The sequence below is a fragment of the Muntiacus reevesi genome, chromosome 1, assembly GCF_963930625.1.
Source record: "Muntiacus reevesi chromosome 1, mMunRee1.1, whole genome shotgun sequence".
Lineage (NCBI taxonomy): Eukaryota > Metazoa > Chordata > Mammalia > Artiodactyla > Cervidae > Muntiacus > Muntiacus reevesi.
Genome location: NC_089249.1, coordinates 197282275 through 197298625, shown reverse-complemented (window position 1 = coordinate 197298625; position 16351 = coordinate 197282275). Strand labels below are relative to the sequence as shown.

Sequence of the window (16351 nt, the reverse complement as noted above, 5' to 3'; positions counted from 1 at the left end):
GTGACTGGTCCATCTTAGGGAGTGGCGGAGACAGGCTAACGCCACTCCTGACCAGAAGGGTCAGTAGAAAGCCTCGTGGTTCTGACAGGACCGTCTGTCCCCAGAAAAGTCAAGGGATGGCCTCACTTTTGTGCTAAGGTTCAACCCATAGGAAAAAAATCTTTTGGGGTCGCTGGGAACAAGCTCAATACACAGAAATCATGTGCATGTTATTAGACACAAGCAGTGAATAATCCAAAAATGAAGTTGAGAAAACAATTCCATTTACAACAGCATGGAAGAGAATATAGTACCTGGGAATAAATGTAACCAGTAAGAATTATAAAGCATTGCTGGAAGAAAGTAAAGACTTAAAGAAATGGAAAGATGTCCCCAAAGGCCACAGCTGTGCGATTCTATTCACATGAAATGTCCAGGGCAGGCAAATCCATGGAGACAGAAAGTGGATTCGTGGTGGCCAGAGGCTGGGGAGACCAAGTGGGGAGTGACTGCCCAAGGGCACAGGGTCTCTTTTTGGAGTGACAGTCATCCTAAAATTAATTATGGTGGTGGGTATACAGCCCTTCAGCTGCACTAGAAACCCTTCAGTTGTACACAGAAACACCACCACAAACACAACTCGTCAGGCCACACAATTAATTAGGTACGAAAATCAAATCAGAACTCCCCACCAGGCAGGAGGGCCCTGTGCTCTACTCAGGCAAACACAAGTCCACAAGAGTGGTGCCCCCTGCTGGTCAGCACGTGGGGGCCCATGCTGCTGGAGCTGGGGTCCCTCCTGAGAGGCCTCAACAGCCAGACAGCCCAGGATGCGGGGGGAAAACACGCTGCCAGGTGGGCCTCTTGGGCAGGGAGATGCTGAATTACATTGCCAGAGCTCAGGGTTACTAAGATGGCTGGCAATTTAGAAACACTCAAAAAGACTGAGGTAAAATTCACAACTGAGGTAATTTTAGAAGGTCCTTGGAGCTGGCTTTGCAATGCTCATACAGCGACTACCATTCACCACTCCGCTCTGACAAGCTAACCCTCGGGGCTGACCCTGAGCAGGGGCAACATGCCTGGAGAGTCACAGACACTGACCACCACACCTGGCCTGGTGCTGGCCCACCCATGGGTGCACAGGACATCCACCCTGAATGCTGTGGTGAACTGACACACCACAGGCCTCCACGTGACTGGGAACATTGGACAGAAAGATGGGGCCCACCAGAGAGATGGTGGGGCCCAGAGCAGCAGGGGGATACTTACGGGGCAGGGCCCCCATCTGCACTAGAATAAATGTGCTCTCTGTTTGTGGCCTCTGGAAGCTCCCTCTGCAGCAAGGTCAGCATGTAATGGAGAGGCGGTCAGAGCCCTAGCATGCATGCCTGGGTCATGGGAGTGCACGGGCCGTTGCACCCGTGTTCTCTCAAGGGCACACGCGTGGCCCCACAACATGAGCCTGGTGTGGGAGGGCAGCACTCCTAATGGGGCAGCCTCTGCCCTCCTCTGAAATCGCACCCAAGCAAGCAGGTTTCTCTGCCTTGCCTCAGAGAGACTCCAAGTGATGTCTGAGAGGGCAACACTGGCTCCCAAGGGAATTCCAGGAGCTCTCGGATTAAACAGGAAGACAGATCAGAACTTGGCCTAGTGCGGACCAGAAGCTAGAGAGAATTTGAGAGGAGGTTCCCTGGTGGGGGCTCAAGCAACAAGTAAACACACTGAGGAGAAAGGGAGCAGGTTTCTCATTGTCAGAAAAGAGGCAGAAATATGAAGGAGGGTTTCAATGAACCTCGTTGGCACTGGATGGGAAGTATCCCCATGAGCTGGGGTGACCTATACACACAGAGCAGCAGAGACACAGAACACATGCAGACGTGAGTGCCTGTGTATGAAGAGGTCCATGTATATATACACACGTATATGTATGTATGTGCTCTCAGCCATGCGTGTTCCCAGCTATGGGTACAGAGATGGCCTGGGAGCAGCAACAGCCCCAACGGTGACCAGTGGGCTGAACACTCAAATCTTGTTCCAAGAAACCACTCTCTGCTAAGCAGAGCCAGGACCCCCCTGAGGACAGGGACAGATGATGATGAGCCTAGAAGCCCTTCTGACAATAAAAAAAGGGCATGCTCAAGAGAAGGATGGGGACGTGGCCGGAGAGCACAGAAACGAACGGGGCTCCCGCCAGCCAGATCGGGGACCATTAGACGGTGGAAGTAAGATCTGTGTATTAAGATAAATGCTAGTGACAAGGGACTATAGTCCACTGACAGAACCAGGCAAGGCTGAGGGACTGTTTCAGATGCGTGACGCATAAGCCAGAACCGGATGCCTTTGCTCATCACTAGGGCGCCTGGGGGAAGATTGAATGGGGTCTCTAGGTAGTGGGATGGAGAAGTACCTTATTATTCTTAAGGGTTACATTTTTTTCTTTCTTTCAAAATAAAAGCTAAAAAAAAATTAAAAAAAAAAAATTAAAAGGCAGGCAGGCAAGGAGCCGAGCAGTTCACTCTGCAGAGTGGACAGGTCAGTCTGTCCCCACTACACACCGCAGAGGGGACCATGGACCGGGCTGACCTTTTATGACCCGGCCCCCACAGTCCTGAACGGGACTCACTAGGCCGGTGCCCAGGCATTCCCCAAGGAACTCTGAGAACCAAGTTCCTCAGGACTTCACGGTGGTCCAGTGGTTAAGAATCCACGTTCCAATGCAGGGCACTCGGGTTCAAGCCCTGGTTGGGAAACTAAGATCCCCCATGCCACAGTGTGGCCAAATAAAAAAAAAAACAAAAAGCCACCTAGCTCCCTTTTAGGCCCCGTGAAGGGGTCAGCTCAGAACAGTTTGCCTCTGGAGTCAGAACAAATCCAACCGCTTGAAACAGCGCCATCAAATCAACCCTCAAAGTTACAGCTCGCCTCTCCCTCCACGGCGCCCTTGTGCCAGAGGCTGACTGAGTTCCCCTTGCTTTTGAAGTCAGCAGTTAATTTATACAAGGCGGGTTGGGTTACAGAATTCGGATGGTCATGTTCGCTCATTAAATCTTTTATGAGGAATTCCAGCCACGCGGGAGAAACTTTCAGGAAATCTTGGAGCTGGTTCTCTAGTGAAGGACCGAAAAAGGAAAAGGCTCCACATTCTTCAGAAAGGATCAAGCTATTCGCCGTAAAGTTTTAAAGCTGTGATTAAATATACTTATCTAAACAGATCTAAGTAATATTAGTCAGTGTGAGAATTTAATACACAGAGAAGGGGCCTGGAAAATTACATAAACTTCAGAGTAGTGACCATGGGGATGGCAATGTGGTGGGAAATGAACAGGAGGACTCTTTCACTCTATGTATTTCTGAGTTTTTAATGACACAGAGGTACAGTAGTTGTGTAAAATTTTGAAAAACGAGTACTATATTTCACTGTGGGTTTTTTTTGTGTGTGTTTGCTTTTGTCTTTTTTTTTTTAAGGAACTTGAAGCTCCCTGTAACTAGGCTCTGCTCGCAGAAACCGAAATTAAGGGTCACAGAAGTTTGCCTCACACTGGATTCTATATCTGCCCACAGAAAGTTGGGAAACATGAACCGAAAAAGAGTTCTGATTCCCAACTGCTTGCCCTCGTTTAAGATAGGGTTTTACAAGAGCAAGTGCTTTTCATCCCAGGACACCCCCAGTGACCAGCTGGTAAAGGGCAAAGGCACGCGAAGGCTCACCTGGTTCTGAGTCAGAGTTGCCTGCAGATGGCTCGCAGAAGGTGGATGGCATAAAAACATTGTTTTTGGATACTGTCGACAAGGAGGTGCAGGCAGGGGAGGAACAACAGGAAAACAGCGTGAGTAGGCAGGACAGACATGCCTGGGAGCATTTCTCCCACCTCAGGGGTCATCTCCAGGCCCCACTGTGGTGTTGCAGGGGGTGGGGGTGGGGGGGTCAGCATCATGAACCTGGTCTTCAGCCACCCCTAGCAAAAGTGAAACCCCAGAATTCTTCCTACAGCCCCAAAACATGGGTGTCCAGCAGAACAGCCTGAATCTGCCTGATACCTAGCTGTCGACTTTGGTCTGCTGTGGCGTCCTGCCTTGCCCATGTCTCCCCAAGAGGATGGCCAGGAGGGAAGCAGATGCTCCCCGGGGCCAAGCTCCAGGCCCTGCTCCCTGTCACCAGTCAGGGCTCGGTTGGCTGCAGTCTCCCCCCACCCCCCCCTTTCAGCAGCTTACAAAAGCAACCGGTTCCCTGGTTGCGGGCCAGGTAACAACGCAGTGGGGCTGAAGACCAAACTGTGCAGGCTGCAGGCAGCTAAGTGGGATCAGAGTGCAGCACAAAGCCAAGGCCTCTGAACACAGACCGCCTGTCTTTACATGACTGATGGCCAAGCTAAACCCTGGGGTGCACTGCGCTAGAGGACAGGACTAATGTCTACTGGTCCTTGGTTTCTCCAGTCCACAGCCAGGGCACAGACTACCACCTCTCTCCTCCGCTGTACTTTCCTGATGGAAAAGGCGAGGCTTGGCAGCGGGCAGCGCGCGGAGAGGAATGGGATCCACGGCCCGGGTGGGTGCTGCCCCTCTTGTAATGAGGCCCACGCAGAAAGCCTTAGGAAAGGGTGGGCCCCCAGCCTGGACTGCAGGCTGTCCCAAGGACTCCTCAATGCAAACCTCAGCACCTGTTTGGAGTGGGGAGTGGGGGGAGTGTCTCCAGCAGTTGTGAAAAAGGTTTCAGCTGTGCCCAAGGCAAGTGTTCAGGGAAGAGGCATGGACACAGGTGTGTCACAGGGGTGGTGTAAGAGGACGCTCACGTACTCTCTAAGCTTCCAAGACTCTTCTCTCTCCTAAAGTGACATCCTTAGGGCTCACAACTGTAAACGTTTTGTGTGAATTCCCAAGACTGAACTTCAAGCTAGGGAGCTGGAGAGGATATGGAAGCCAGTGCCGCAGAGCACTGGGCAATGCTCGGGTTGGGTGGGGAGTGGGGGCCCTGCTGCAGCTTTGACCCTGCAAGGAGCAGCAGCAGCCCCAGGCTTGCAGAGCTCCCCACTCAGTAGCCCCAGCATCTCCCTCTATCCCAGGAACCCGCATCTATCCACAAGCTGGTCTCCTGGCCTGCATGTATGCACAGACCTGGTTTTGGCCCGGAGGCTCCAAGCCCTTGGGCCCAGCCTGGCCAAGCTGTCTGGGCTCTCCCGAGCTCCCTTCCTTGGGGAGTTCATGCCATTCCACCACCGAAGTGTCTGCCAGGGCTGTTGGACTCCCCATGTACTACTGTCTGTGTGTCTGGGCCTCTCAATTGGCCTCCCTGGGCACTAGGCTCACTGCTGAAGGGCAAGGGGGACCCTCCATTTCCCACACCTTCAGTCCACACACAGCCAACAGCCCTTACAATGTCGACATGTACTTAATGGTCAGAGCCCCAAACATGGCCCTGACATCCCACCCCTCTGTAAGTGTCACTGATTCAGACGAGGGCGTCTGCGCTGCGCTTAGCCAAGCTCCAGTCTTACTCCCGCCCCCAAAACGAGCCTCAGGCTGACCGTAACTGGAGACAAACAAGGGGTGGGAGGCACTGCAGGGGGACAGTAGGCTTGCAAATGTGGCCACTTCATCATCCAGTAAAGGGCTGCCACTGTTACCTGACTGTGACGGCGGGAACTGTGTTAAAGAGGATGTTCTTTCTCGCTTGACCGGAGGGCAGTAATTTCCATCTTCTCGGTCAGAATCTACAGAAAATGAGGAGGAGAAGAAAAATCAGGCTGCTTCCACTTTTACGACCAAAGCTGGTGAAACATTTGAGAGATATCCTCACCTTCTCCACCTTCGGGGCTGGAGCCGCCTGCTGACCTCTGAAATGAGAACACACGTCAAGGCAATCAGAGAGGGCCACATGGCATGGTGGCTCCTGACTTCTGCCACCAATGGATCCCGAAATGCGGCACCAAGGGTGTGGGGCTGGGGTTCAGTTGCCCGGGTCACAGACTTTCAACCTAATGCCTGAAAATCTCCCGTGAACCTTCTGCCCCCGCCTCGCCAGGCCCCACGCCAAGGACTCCTAACAGCTGGGAATATTCCTGGCACAGGATCAGTTTCCAAGTTTCTCCACTGGGTACAGCTCACTGGCATGTCCCCCACACCCCCCACCCCAATCCATTCTGCTGAGGTGATCTGTCCACCCCGAAGGGCAGCAAGGCCGTGGACACTGGGTCGGGGGCCCCCGGCCCTGGTGCCTCCCCTGGTGTGAAACCCAATTTCCAGGGAGGCTGTTATTTCCAGAGTAACTGAGTGCCTCGGTGCCATGGGCCCAAGCGTGCAGCACAAAATCCCGGGTCCAACGGCTCAGACTACAGACCGGCTGAACAATCACAAGCTGAGAGAGAAAGGTGGATGAAGAACTTCCTCCCCAACAAACTCTGGTTTCAGAACGCGAATGACTAGCAATTAAGAGCTTAAAATGAGCCCCTGGCCCATCTGCGGAGACACAGCCTCTCTCAGGGGCTTGCGATTCTCCAGAGCTAAGCAGCCTACAGCAAACTCTGAGGGGTCAACATCCCCACCCCCCAGCTCCAAGCACCAAAGCTGAAGGGGAAGCAGGGGAGCCAATTTTCTTATTTTCAGAAAAGCCCCTCAGGGGTTAAGTCTGGCCAAATGAGGACCACCTGCCTTGAGCCTGTGAGGGATTAAATGAGATGATGCATGTGAAAGTGCTTTGCAAGCTGCAGGGCTGTGGGTAAAAGCTGTAAAGTAAGGAAGTTGCAGATGAGGAGGCTGGACCCCTGAGAACTGGGGCAGCGCTTTCCTGTAAAGGGCCAGCTCCACAGGCCCCATTCAGGCCACACGTTGTATATTCTTTGTTTTTACAATCCTTTAAAAACCTGAACAGCATCCTAGCTTGTAGGCTGGACAAAAAGAGGCAGTAGGCAGAGTCTGCAGACAAGTCCTAAAGGACAGTAAGAATAGGACCCCAAACTGCACCCCCGCCCCCATCAGAGACCATCTATCAAAATGCTTGGGAAATGCGAAACCCTCCTAACACGACGGGCTCAGTGGTCCTCGGGGCAACTGTGAACATACCATGGGGCTCAAAACGAAATAAAATACCCCTGGAGGATTCAGCAGGCAGGCACTAGATGAGCACAAGACAGTGGTCAGGGCTCGGAGCGTGAAGGCGCTCACCACCCCCTCAAAGGCTTGAGAGCTAGTCGGCAGTGTCTCGGATGTGGAACCTGGGGCAAACGGCTTCGCTGGCCCAGGTTTCCACCTCCAAGCTTGGCAGGTAGCGTGGCCAGTGCCTCCTCTGCAGGGATGAAGGTGCAGGGGTCGATGGGTGGCCTCACACCTGAACTCCCCGCACCCTCCCGGCAAGCTCACCTCTGGGAGTGTCACACCCAGGGTAGCAGGGCTTCAGCGCTCAGGGGACACTGTGGACAGGAGGGACCAGGGCGGGGCACCCTCTCACCGTGGGGGGCCGATGAAAGAGGCACCGCTGCAGCGCTGTCATCCAGCAGGCCTGGGCTGGCAGCTGACAGCCAAGAGCCGAGCCCGCGACACCTGACATCAGGAGTTCCTCTCGGACGCCCCTGCCCTGGGTGACACTGTGAAGGCACAGTCTCCAGGTCTCCTCCTGCTGTTCCTCTATAGCAGGTCTTGCCAGCCCCAGACTACCCCTGCTGCCCTGCCCGCAACTTCTTTTCCCCTTTTCATTCAACAAGCATTTCAACTCTACTAAACCTGCTCATGGCAGGCAGCCTGCGAGGCCTGTGGCACCTGTGGCTTCCTGAATGATTCCTGGGACCTGGAAATAGCTCCTGTAGACACTGCTCTTTCACCAACACACTCCCTTCCCTCACCACCCAGGTGCGAATCTCTCAGGTTGTGGCCTCACCCCTCACTGCTCTTCTCCATGGCTCTCGCTCTGAGTCCTCCACTAGCCTCTAAGTTTCAGAAGAGTCTGGCCCCAGTGCGCAGTGGGGCTCGCTCACCACGTGTTCAGGGGAAGCACCTGGATCCCAGGCGCTCACTGGCCACGGAGAAGCAGCCAAGTCACATACCACCCCCGCCACCGACTGTATGCAGAGTGGGGGGCCCTGACAGCTCCAAGGCCAGGATCGTCTGCCTGGTCCTCAGCTCCTGGGGAAGACGGTCCTCTGCCACCTTCATCTCAAGAGGCCCCCGTCAGGCTGTGCCTTCGCTGGCTAATTTCCATGGGTGTGAATGCCCCAGGGCTCCTGCTAGGAATTTCTTTAATTTCATTCCATTTTGGTTGAAGAAGACTGTGATTTCTGGACTCCCTTTGTTCTGTCAGTTTTTAAAACCTTTGTTAAGTTTTAACAACACTTAACTTGCTCATCCTTGCCAGCGACACCCCAAAGCTCTCAGGGATCCGGGTCTCCCTGAGAATTCGATGGGAACCGGGAGCCTCTCCCCAGAAGTGCACCCAGACCTCCGGGCTACAGCCCCACCTTTCAGGGCCGAGGACTGCTGCCTCCAAGTGGCCTCCTGCTATACCAGGTCCCCTCTGTCCATCACACTCCAGCCCTGCTGTCTCCTTCGTTTTCTGAACATGGTGACACTGTTTCTGCCTCAGTGTTCCTTCTCCGCGTGCGTGCTGCTGCCACAGCTGCCTGACCACCTCCAGGGTGAATCCAAGCGCACGTGCCAGCCCATGTCCCAGCCAGAGAAAGCGGCTCCTCTGCCCCCTCCCTCCAGCCTCCCTCGGGCCTCAGTTCTGTTTTGGGCTTCACAGTGGGAACTGATCTGGCGTGCCCATCTGCTGTGTGCCTCCTGCCACCACGAGGCCCTGCCCTGTCTGTTCGGCTTACAACTCACACCCTCAACACCTAGGATACTTGCTCAGCAAGCATCTACTACACAGATGGAGCCCCGGCCTCCGACACAGCCCCCCTGGTGACCTGGAGAAGAAAGGGCACCTGGCGAGACAAGACAAGACACTCCCAGACGTCTGCCCCGAGGAGACCCTCTAGTCCACGCTCCGAGTCTCAGAACCATCCCACAGGCATGTGGCCAGCCTGCTGGTCCTGGACAGGCTGGGAGGTGAAGGCCTGTGAAGGACAACACAGGAGACTCCTCCACTGGGAGAGCCTTTCAGAAGCTGCTGGTACTTCCTGTGGGGTCTGAAACAGCTGACTAGGAAGCAGTGAAGACAGTGATGCCAGTAATTCTCTTCAATAGCAGCCAGCACGAGGATGCAGGAGGCCAGAAGTCAAGTCACTTCAGCTTGCCTTGGGAGATGCTGCTTCATGCTGGAAAGCCCCCTCTGCTGCTTATGTGGGCTGCACTCTGGTCTCTCCCCACCCCGTGGCCCTCCCCCCCAGAGAAGGCCTGAGCTTGCCGTCTAGGCCTGGTGCCTTGTGCTGCCCTCCACTCCCTGGGGCACACGTGGGGTCAGGCCCAGCAACCTGTAGCCCAAAGCTTGGGAGCCACTGCTTCAGGGATGACTGTGAGGAGGGTCTTGACAGCAGGCTCTCAGGATCTGTGATTTGGGGGAGCAGTCAGGATGGAAGTGGGGTGTGGAAGCCCCACGTCCTTCTCTGCTTCTTTCCATAGCAGAAGCCGCCTCTTGATGACACAGGCTTCAGGCTGACACCTCAGGGATGCTCAGATCAGGGCACCCTGACTGCGCACTTCACAGTGGCCGTGGGTCCCACATCAGTGGGTGGGGTGGGCAGGGTAGCCCACCCTCTGAGAACACACTGGAACCCTGGGGAGAAGCAGCTGGTCCTGTGAAGGGCATACCCTGTCACCAAGCACAAGACAGGAGGGAAGACCTGACCCAGGACAGGGCCACAGGACCGGGAAGCTCCTGTCCTTTGCGTAAAGGCTGAATCCATGACAATTACTAGTATTCAGTTTACTGAGGCTTGCACCCTCCCCAGACAGGGTTTTTGTGAGGCTTCCTGGCATGGGTGGCCTTGAGGGTACAAGGGCGCCAGGCCAGGAGGCGGGGAGGGAGCAGGAAGTTGTGTCAAAGAAGCTGAGACACAGACAGACGGGCAGTGAGCAGGAGTGAGCGGCGCTACCTTCTTGGCCTCCCGGAAAAGATGAGAAATCAAGACCATGTCAGAGACATTCCTTCCAGGATATACCAGTTGGCCTGCCGGGGACTCAGTGATCCCCATCTGGACAGTCCAGCTACAAAGTCCGCTGCTGTGACTGCAGGAAAATGGACACCTGGATGAAGATCCACTTGAGGGAGGCACCTGCTGAGGCAGCCTCACCTTCATGTGGACCACAGGCCCACTCACCACGGTTTATCCTTTGACTCAGGGAACCAGCTCAGAGATTTTTACCAAAAAGGCAGACACTGAAAAAAAAGAGAAAATGAGGTAGCCTCCAAAGATGTGACTGCTGGGCAGGGGCGGACGCGTGGTAACCCCACGCACATGTCAGAGGATGGGCAGGGGGAGCAGACCGGCCAGGGGACTTGATCCGGACTCTCAGTTTCCCAGTGGGGCTCGTAACATGTTTCAGGCCTGGAAGTGCCTTGGCTCAGGACTTCACTTGGCAGACTTCAGCCAGGCTCGGGGTGAGCACTGGGAACACTTTCTCCGGGTCAAATGGAAAACTTAATCTGAATGCGGTTTGGTGTCCCTCAAGCTGCCTTATGAGAGCTAGGAGGTCTGATATAAGGAGACGGTTTCCTGGTCCTGGGGCTTCAATGACCAGAGCTCTGATGAGACGGAAAGATGATGAGGGCCCTTTATAGGCAACAATTCAGTGTGCGATATATCGCAGCTTTACGATCTCCCAGAGGATTGTGGAATGAAGAACAGACTGAACGTGAGGGATGAGCCCTGTCAGGTTACATGTGGGTGTTTCCTGAACTCCAGAGTGAGACAGAGTGAGCGCCAAATTTGCTCTGAAGCAAGAGCAGCTAGTCCGAGTTCGCCACAGAAACATCTCAGCCCAGGAAGTAGCTGGGATCGGGGTCTATCCACACCCTGATTGACCTAAAAAACAAACTTCACTGTATCTTAGTGCCCAAAAAGCAGAAAAAGCCCCAGATGGCTGAGAGCTGTCACAGGCGGCACTGCTGGGACTTCTAATGGAACTAGGGATGCCCATGGTTACCCATGTTAAAACCACACAGGTTATGCACGGGTGTGTTGTCATAGGCATGGCCCTGTCCATGAAGCTGGCACATTCAGAAACAACCTCCCTCCACCCCAGGCCCTCTCCCACAGCAACATAACAACCATCTTCATCGCCCTCGGCCTCGCATCTTCCACTCTGGGCACTGCTTACATTTCTCAGAATTAGAGTTTCTGACCCACAGTCCACAAGAATTGAGAAGCTGAGTTCTGTTGACCAGGCCTTGAAAATCGGCGTCTGGACTGGCGACAGGGAGAAGGCGAGGCTCTGCCTAACAGGCATTAGCAGAAAGGGGTCTGAAAGAGCCTGGCTTCTGGAAGGGCCGCTGCTGTGATACCACCTCTACCGTTTGCCACCCTCCACGGAAAACCTTCAACCTCTGCAGATGGAGGTTCTCAGTAAATTGCACTCTTCGACCCGGACAGCAGCAGAGGGGCCCCGTTTCCTGGGCAGATCCTCACAAAGACCACCTGTTCTCAGGGAACTGGGAACACGTGCCTGCTGTCACCCGACTCAGGAGAAGGTTCCAGCAGCTGCTCTTGCCCAACCCAGAAAATGACTGCCTCTGAATTCCTGCTCTCAGCTCTCAGGTGGGGACCTCAGATTGGAATCTGTCCTGGGCTTCCTTCCCTCAAGCCCCCTTCCAAGCCACGAAGGACAGCCCCCAACAGGGACAGACTGGTTCTTCTTTTCCCACCACACACTGATTCCTCCAAATGTTAAGATTTGGCTCCAGCCTCACTTGGCTGAACATCACTTCTTTCTGTGAATCCCAGGGTCTGGTGGCTCTAGCTGAATTTCAATGGTTTCCTCAAGGACATGGGAGACTGGCGCTGTGACACGAGGAACCGCTAAAGGTCGGGGAGAGGGCTGTGGCTGTGACAGCCTGGGTGCCATGTGGTGGGGTGGGATCCTGTTTTCTTGAGTCACTTTTCCCTGATGTGAGAACGGGGGGCTCTGCCACTAGGTACCGAGAGGATGAAGCTTTCAATCCTGAATGGAGGATAATGTTTACCTTTCCCGATTTATCAAACTCCAAAAACTCCAGACATTTCTTGTTCTGGAGAGTTCACAGTCTTCTCCACCTATAATCTTCCAAAGCCTTCTGAATACAAAGAAAAAGGGCTCAGGGGGCTCCCTCCGATTCAAAGGAAGCGGCTCTTCTTCCTGCTTTGATTGAAGACAAGCAGTTCACAGCCCAACCACAGTCTAGACACAACTAGTCTTGCAAAGCAACAGGCATTAGACACCTTTTCCTACAGATCAAGGAAGCTAGAGCCTTTTGTGTTTCTAAGATACTGAACTTGAAAGCCCAAATTCAGGGAGAGATGGAAAAACGGAAGGAGGGAGAAGGGGCTGAACTGGAGGTGGAGAGTTCTACCCTGATCCTCAATTCCTCTTCTGACCCCTTGCTTCTTTCAATAACAGGATTAGCTTCAGGCTATGGATAAATGTTCCCCTGACTAGAAAAGTCTCAGTGTAGAAGGGGACTTGCTCCTTCCTGACTTTTTGGCAGCAGGAATTAAAGGGCACTGAAGAGAGCCCTGTCATCTTTTCAGTTATCGCCAGTTGCTGACGACCCGGGGTCTGGATGCGAGGGCCGAGAGGGAGGGGCCGGTCTGGGTTGGGAGCCCGGGGCTGGGGGATGCCAGGGGGAGGCGGACTTACCCCTGCCAGTTCTCGTGGAAAAGGAAGAAGCTGGGCTTCGGGCGCGCGGGCCAAAGCGCTAGCGGGGGCAGGAAGCTCTAGGGCATGCTCACCAGCTGACTCGGGCTGACCTGTGCCATGGTGGGGGGCCTCAGCCTCCCCCCGAGGCTCCTCTCCCGAATCCGACAAGTCTTTTTGCTCTGCAGAGGACTGGGAGCAAAAAAGACAATTTTCCTTCAATGTAAACAAAGCCTGCAATGCGGGGCAGGGGAGGGGGTGGGATTCAAAGGTTGAGCATCTCCTGACGCTCCTGCCCGGGACAGATGTCGGGCTAAGAGAGCCGGCCCTCCAAGCCGTCAGAAGGGCGGTGAACATGGGCTGGCTGTTGTCAGACTTGGCACTTCCTAAGGTGTCCAGGAAGTCGGACCCAGGTTTTGAAAACTGGCAGGTGGCCTCTGCGGCATGCAGCTCCTCTGCTGGTGGTAGTCAAGAGGAAATGGTCTCGGTGACCAAACTGCCCCTGGGGTTAGTAAGCCCAAATTCAGACAGACTCGGGAAGGGGGCGAGTGCCAACACCATGTCTGGCCACTGGGGCTGGGGCTTCAGCAGGAGCTGCAGCCCCGGCAGCACCTCCCATCTGTGCCCATGAACCCGAGAGGAAGGGAACGCAGCCCTGCTCAGTGAGTGCAAGTGTAGGGGACCCAGCAAGCTGGCGGAGACACAGAGGCCCGGCTTTATATCAGCGGGCAGGTGGGTGGAGGTCTGGCTGAAGGAGGGAGCCCCTTGGCCTCGGAGTCTCCTGGGCCAGGGCTTATCTAGAAAACAGCCAGAGTAAGGGGAAGCCGGAATCCTTTGAGGCAGTTCTTGGGGTTCAGGAGGGGTTTCCATGGAAGTGGCTTGCTGCAAAGCTGGTGGCCTGGATCCAACATGTGGGCTCCGGTCCCCAAACCTCCCACCTGGCATCATCCACCACAGGCTTCTCTCACTGTGAACTGAAGGACCATGGGGCCACCCTGTCTCCCTGTAGACGCAGCCACATTCCTCCTGCCTGTGAAGTGACTGAACCCTCTTTAGACAAGACTTGGGACTATTTTTAAATGTGTGAGCCTGCTGGATGAAAGCAACTACATAAAAGATTTAAGAGAACGTTCAAACACTCTTGGAAAAGCAAAAGCCACAGGACGCTAACACATCCAAATGTCTAAAGGTCACCCAAATGGACTCTTCTTATGCAGGGAGATCCACAGATGCAAAGGCCTTCCTTCCCAGGCCGCTCTTCAAACCTGTGCTGGGTGCCGAGGTGGCCCCACAGCTGCCTGCGCTGCTTTACGGCCAGAGACTGAACACCCAGCCAGAGGAAATGAACCCAGAGCTCCATACGAAACTGTCCATCTGTATTCAGAAAAACCAGGATTTTTAAAACAATCCCCACTTTTCAAACAGAGAAGTTCAAATGCCCTTGCAGCATGGCAGAGATGAAGTCTACATCAGAGAAACAAAAAGAAATACAAATGCCATCCCAGCGTTTGCTCCTAGGGTCTTGAGTATTTCTGCTGGACAAGGAAAGTAAGCTCTAAAGAGACAAGACAGAGCCTGCAGGTTTTCAACATGTTTGTTAAAGTCAGACATTGGGATTTTGGCAGCCTTTAACATCATCCTAAAATATATGTGGCTGACAAAAAGCCACACACACAGAACACGCTTGTTACACAGAGTAAGCTCCCAGCGTTGTCAGTGACACTCTGCTTTCTGCCCAACAGAAGACTGCTCTTGTAACTGCTTTTTGTCTTTTTACTGAACTGCTTTTTGTCTTTACTCTGCCAGGGCAACCCCAAAGTCTTCTGCCTTCAGATTAACAAATATTTGGAAGATAAAGTAAATGAAAGGAACGTTCAGTTATCACGAACAGTGTAACAACCCACAGAAGGAGATTCAAATTCTCTTCCTGTTTAAAAGAAAAAAACTGTCTCCATTCAAGGCAGTTAAGAAGGTTTCATTTTTGCCCCTAAAACACAAATGCGTGGAAATGCAAGCATCTTGTGAAGAGCACCACCTTGAGGAAGCTCGGGCACAGGGAAGCGACAGGAGCTTGGTCTGGGTTTTGGCATCAAGACTGCAGTTCCAGCTGCCCGAGGCTCTAACACAGAACGATGGGAGGATCTGAGTACTCTTCCCAAGACCCAGGGATGCCACCGGCAGGCCACTGTGGTTTGCAGTGAAGGCAACTTGAACCCTGTCTACGGGACAGATAGAAAATCCTAGGTGGTTTTGTCACCAAACCAGCACCAAAAATGCCTGGGCTGGCAGCCTAACTTTCTTCTTCTCAGTTTCAAAGCTTTTATCTCGATCATGATTTGGTAATAACAGCTGGGCCTCTGAAGGGGACTGGGGGCTCCTGGAGCACATCCCGTGGGTGCACTCGTGGTTTACGGATTACCCACTGAAAGACGGGAGTGGGCCCACAGCTGACAATGGGGCTCCTTGATCTCTGTGGATCCAAAAGTAGCTCAGAAACCAGCTGTGTGGGTGACACTTAGGACCATTTCCACGTGGACTAAATATGTTACAGGATGTTTCTGAATTAACGATCACTTTCTCAGGCGTGACCATGGCACTGGGGAATTCTGAGGAGACAACTGTCTTTAAGGGAGAACCGTCGGGGGCACAACTTACAGTTGAGTCTTTCTAGCATTTATGATAAAGATGTTAACAGTGAAGCCTACCCAAGGGCTTCCCAGGGGTCCACGGTATCATTCTTTTAATTTCTCTGAGGACTTGAAAAAAATTTCAAAACAGAAAGTTGAAAAAGGGCAAAAAAGCTCACTTGGAAAAAAACAACAGCAGTCTGTTGTTTCCCAACCCTGTGGTGTGAGCAGGGAGGGCTGAGACAGCGGCAAGATGGGGAAACAGGGAGGGTCCCAGGAATGTACGGTGGCTGCTCCTTGCAGACCCACCTAACCATCACCTGCCCTGGCCCCGGGGGCCACACAGACACCAAGCCAGCTATCTGGGCCTCTCCGCGTCCTTCCCGCCTGATGCCCGAGCGGTCACAAGCAGCAGAGAAAGGAGGAGGCCCCGTGACTACTGGGCAGCCACCCACTCGGCAGCTCAGAGATGGGCCTTGATGAACACACAGGCTCCCCCGGCCTCTGCTGCAGAGGTTTTCCACGCCCTTCCAGTGATCTTGTCACACAAGCATGACAGCAGCGGAGAGCCGGACTCTGAAGAGGTGACAGTCAGCTATTTTTAGAAGCCCATTTAGAGCTGGCACCGAGTCAATATTCAGATGTGCACGTTTTCATGAGGATGAGCATCCTGCTGGTGACTTTCAGGTTCAACCTCACCCTGTTCACCTAACTAGAATCAACCTTCTGAAGGTAATGAGTGTAACTCGGCCTTTGAATGGACAAAGCAACAGAGCCACCTCAACCATGAAAAGAGTACTGAAGTAAGAATTAGTAATTTTAAAAGCATTTTAAATTCAGCCGAATAAACATTATATTTTAGTGTTTCATCCTGCTGATTGTTGGAAAGTCTTCAGAATTATCTATTTCAATTACTTGTTTCAAATCTGGGCTGGCAACCTTTTTTTCTGTAAAGGGCCAGATGCTAAATATGTTTGACTTTG

The 16351-nt window shown here is 53.4% G+C and overlaps 1 protein-coding gene across 4 annotated transcripts in view; it reads right to left on the bottom strand.

Moving 5' to 3' along the window:
- The window catches only part of RANBP3 (RAN binding protein 3), a 51070-nt gene that overhangs the window by 13901 nt on the left and 20818 nt on the right, over window positions 1-16351 (bottom strand). For 2 of the 4 annotated variants that reach the window (XM_065917947.1, XM_065917948.1), the window contains exons 3-6: window positions 12745-12933; window positions 5777-5813; window positions 5604-5690; window positions 3691-3762 (exon numbers count right to left, since the gene is read on the bottom strand). In XM_065917947.1, coding sequence (XP_065774019.1) covers window positions 3691-3762; window positions 5604-5690; window positions 5777-5813; window positions 12745-12933 — 385 coding nt within the window. The remainder of the gene's footprint in view (window positions 1-3690; window positions 3763-5603; window positions 5691-5776; window positions 5814-12744; window positions 12934-16351) is intronic. The other 2 variants (XM_065917949.1, XM_065917950.1) reach the window with 1 other exon arrangement.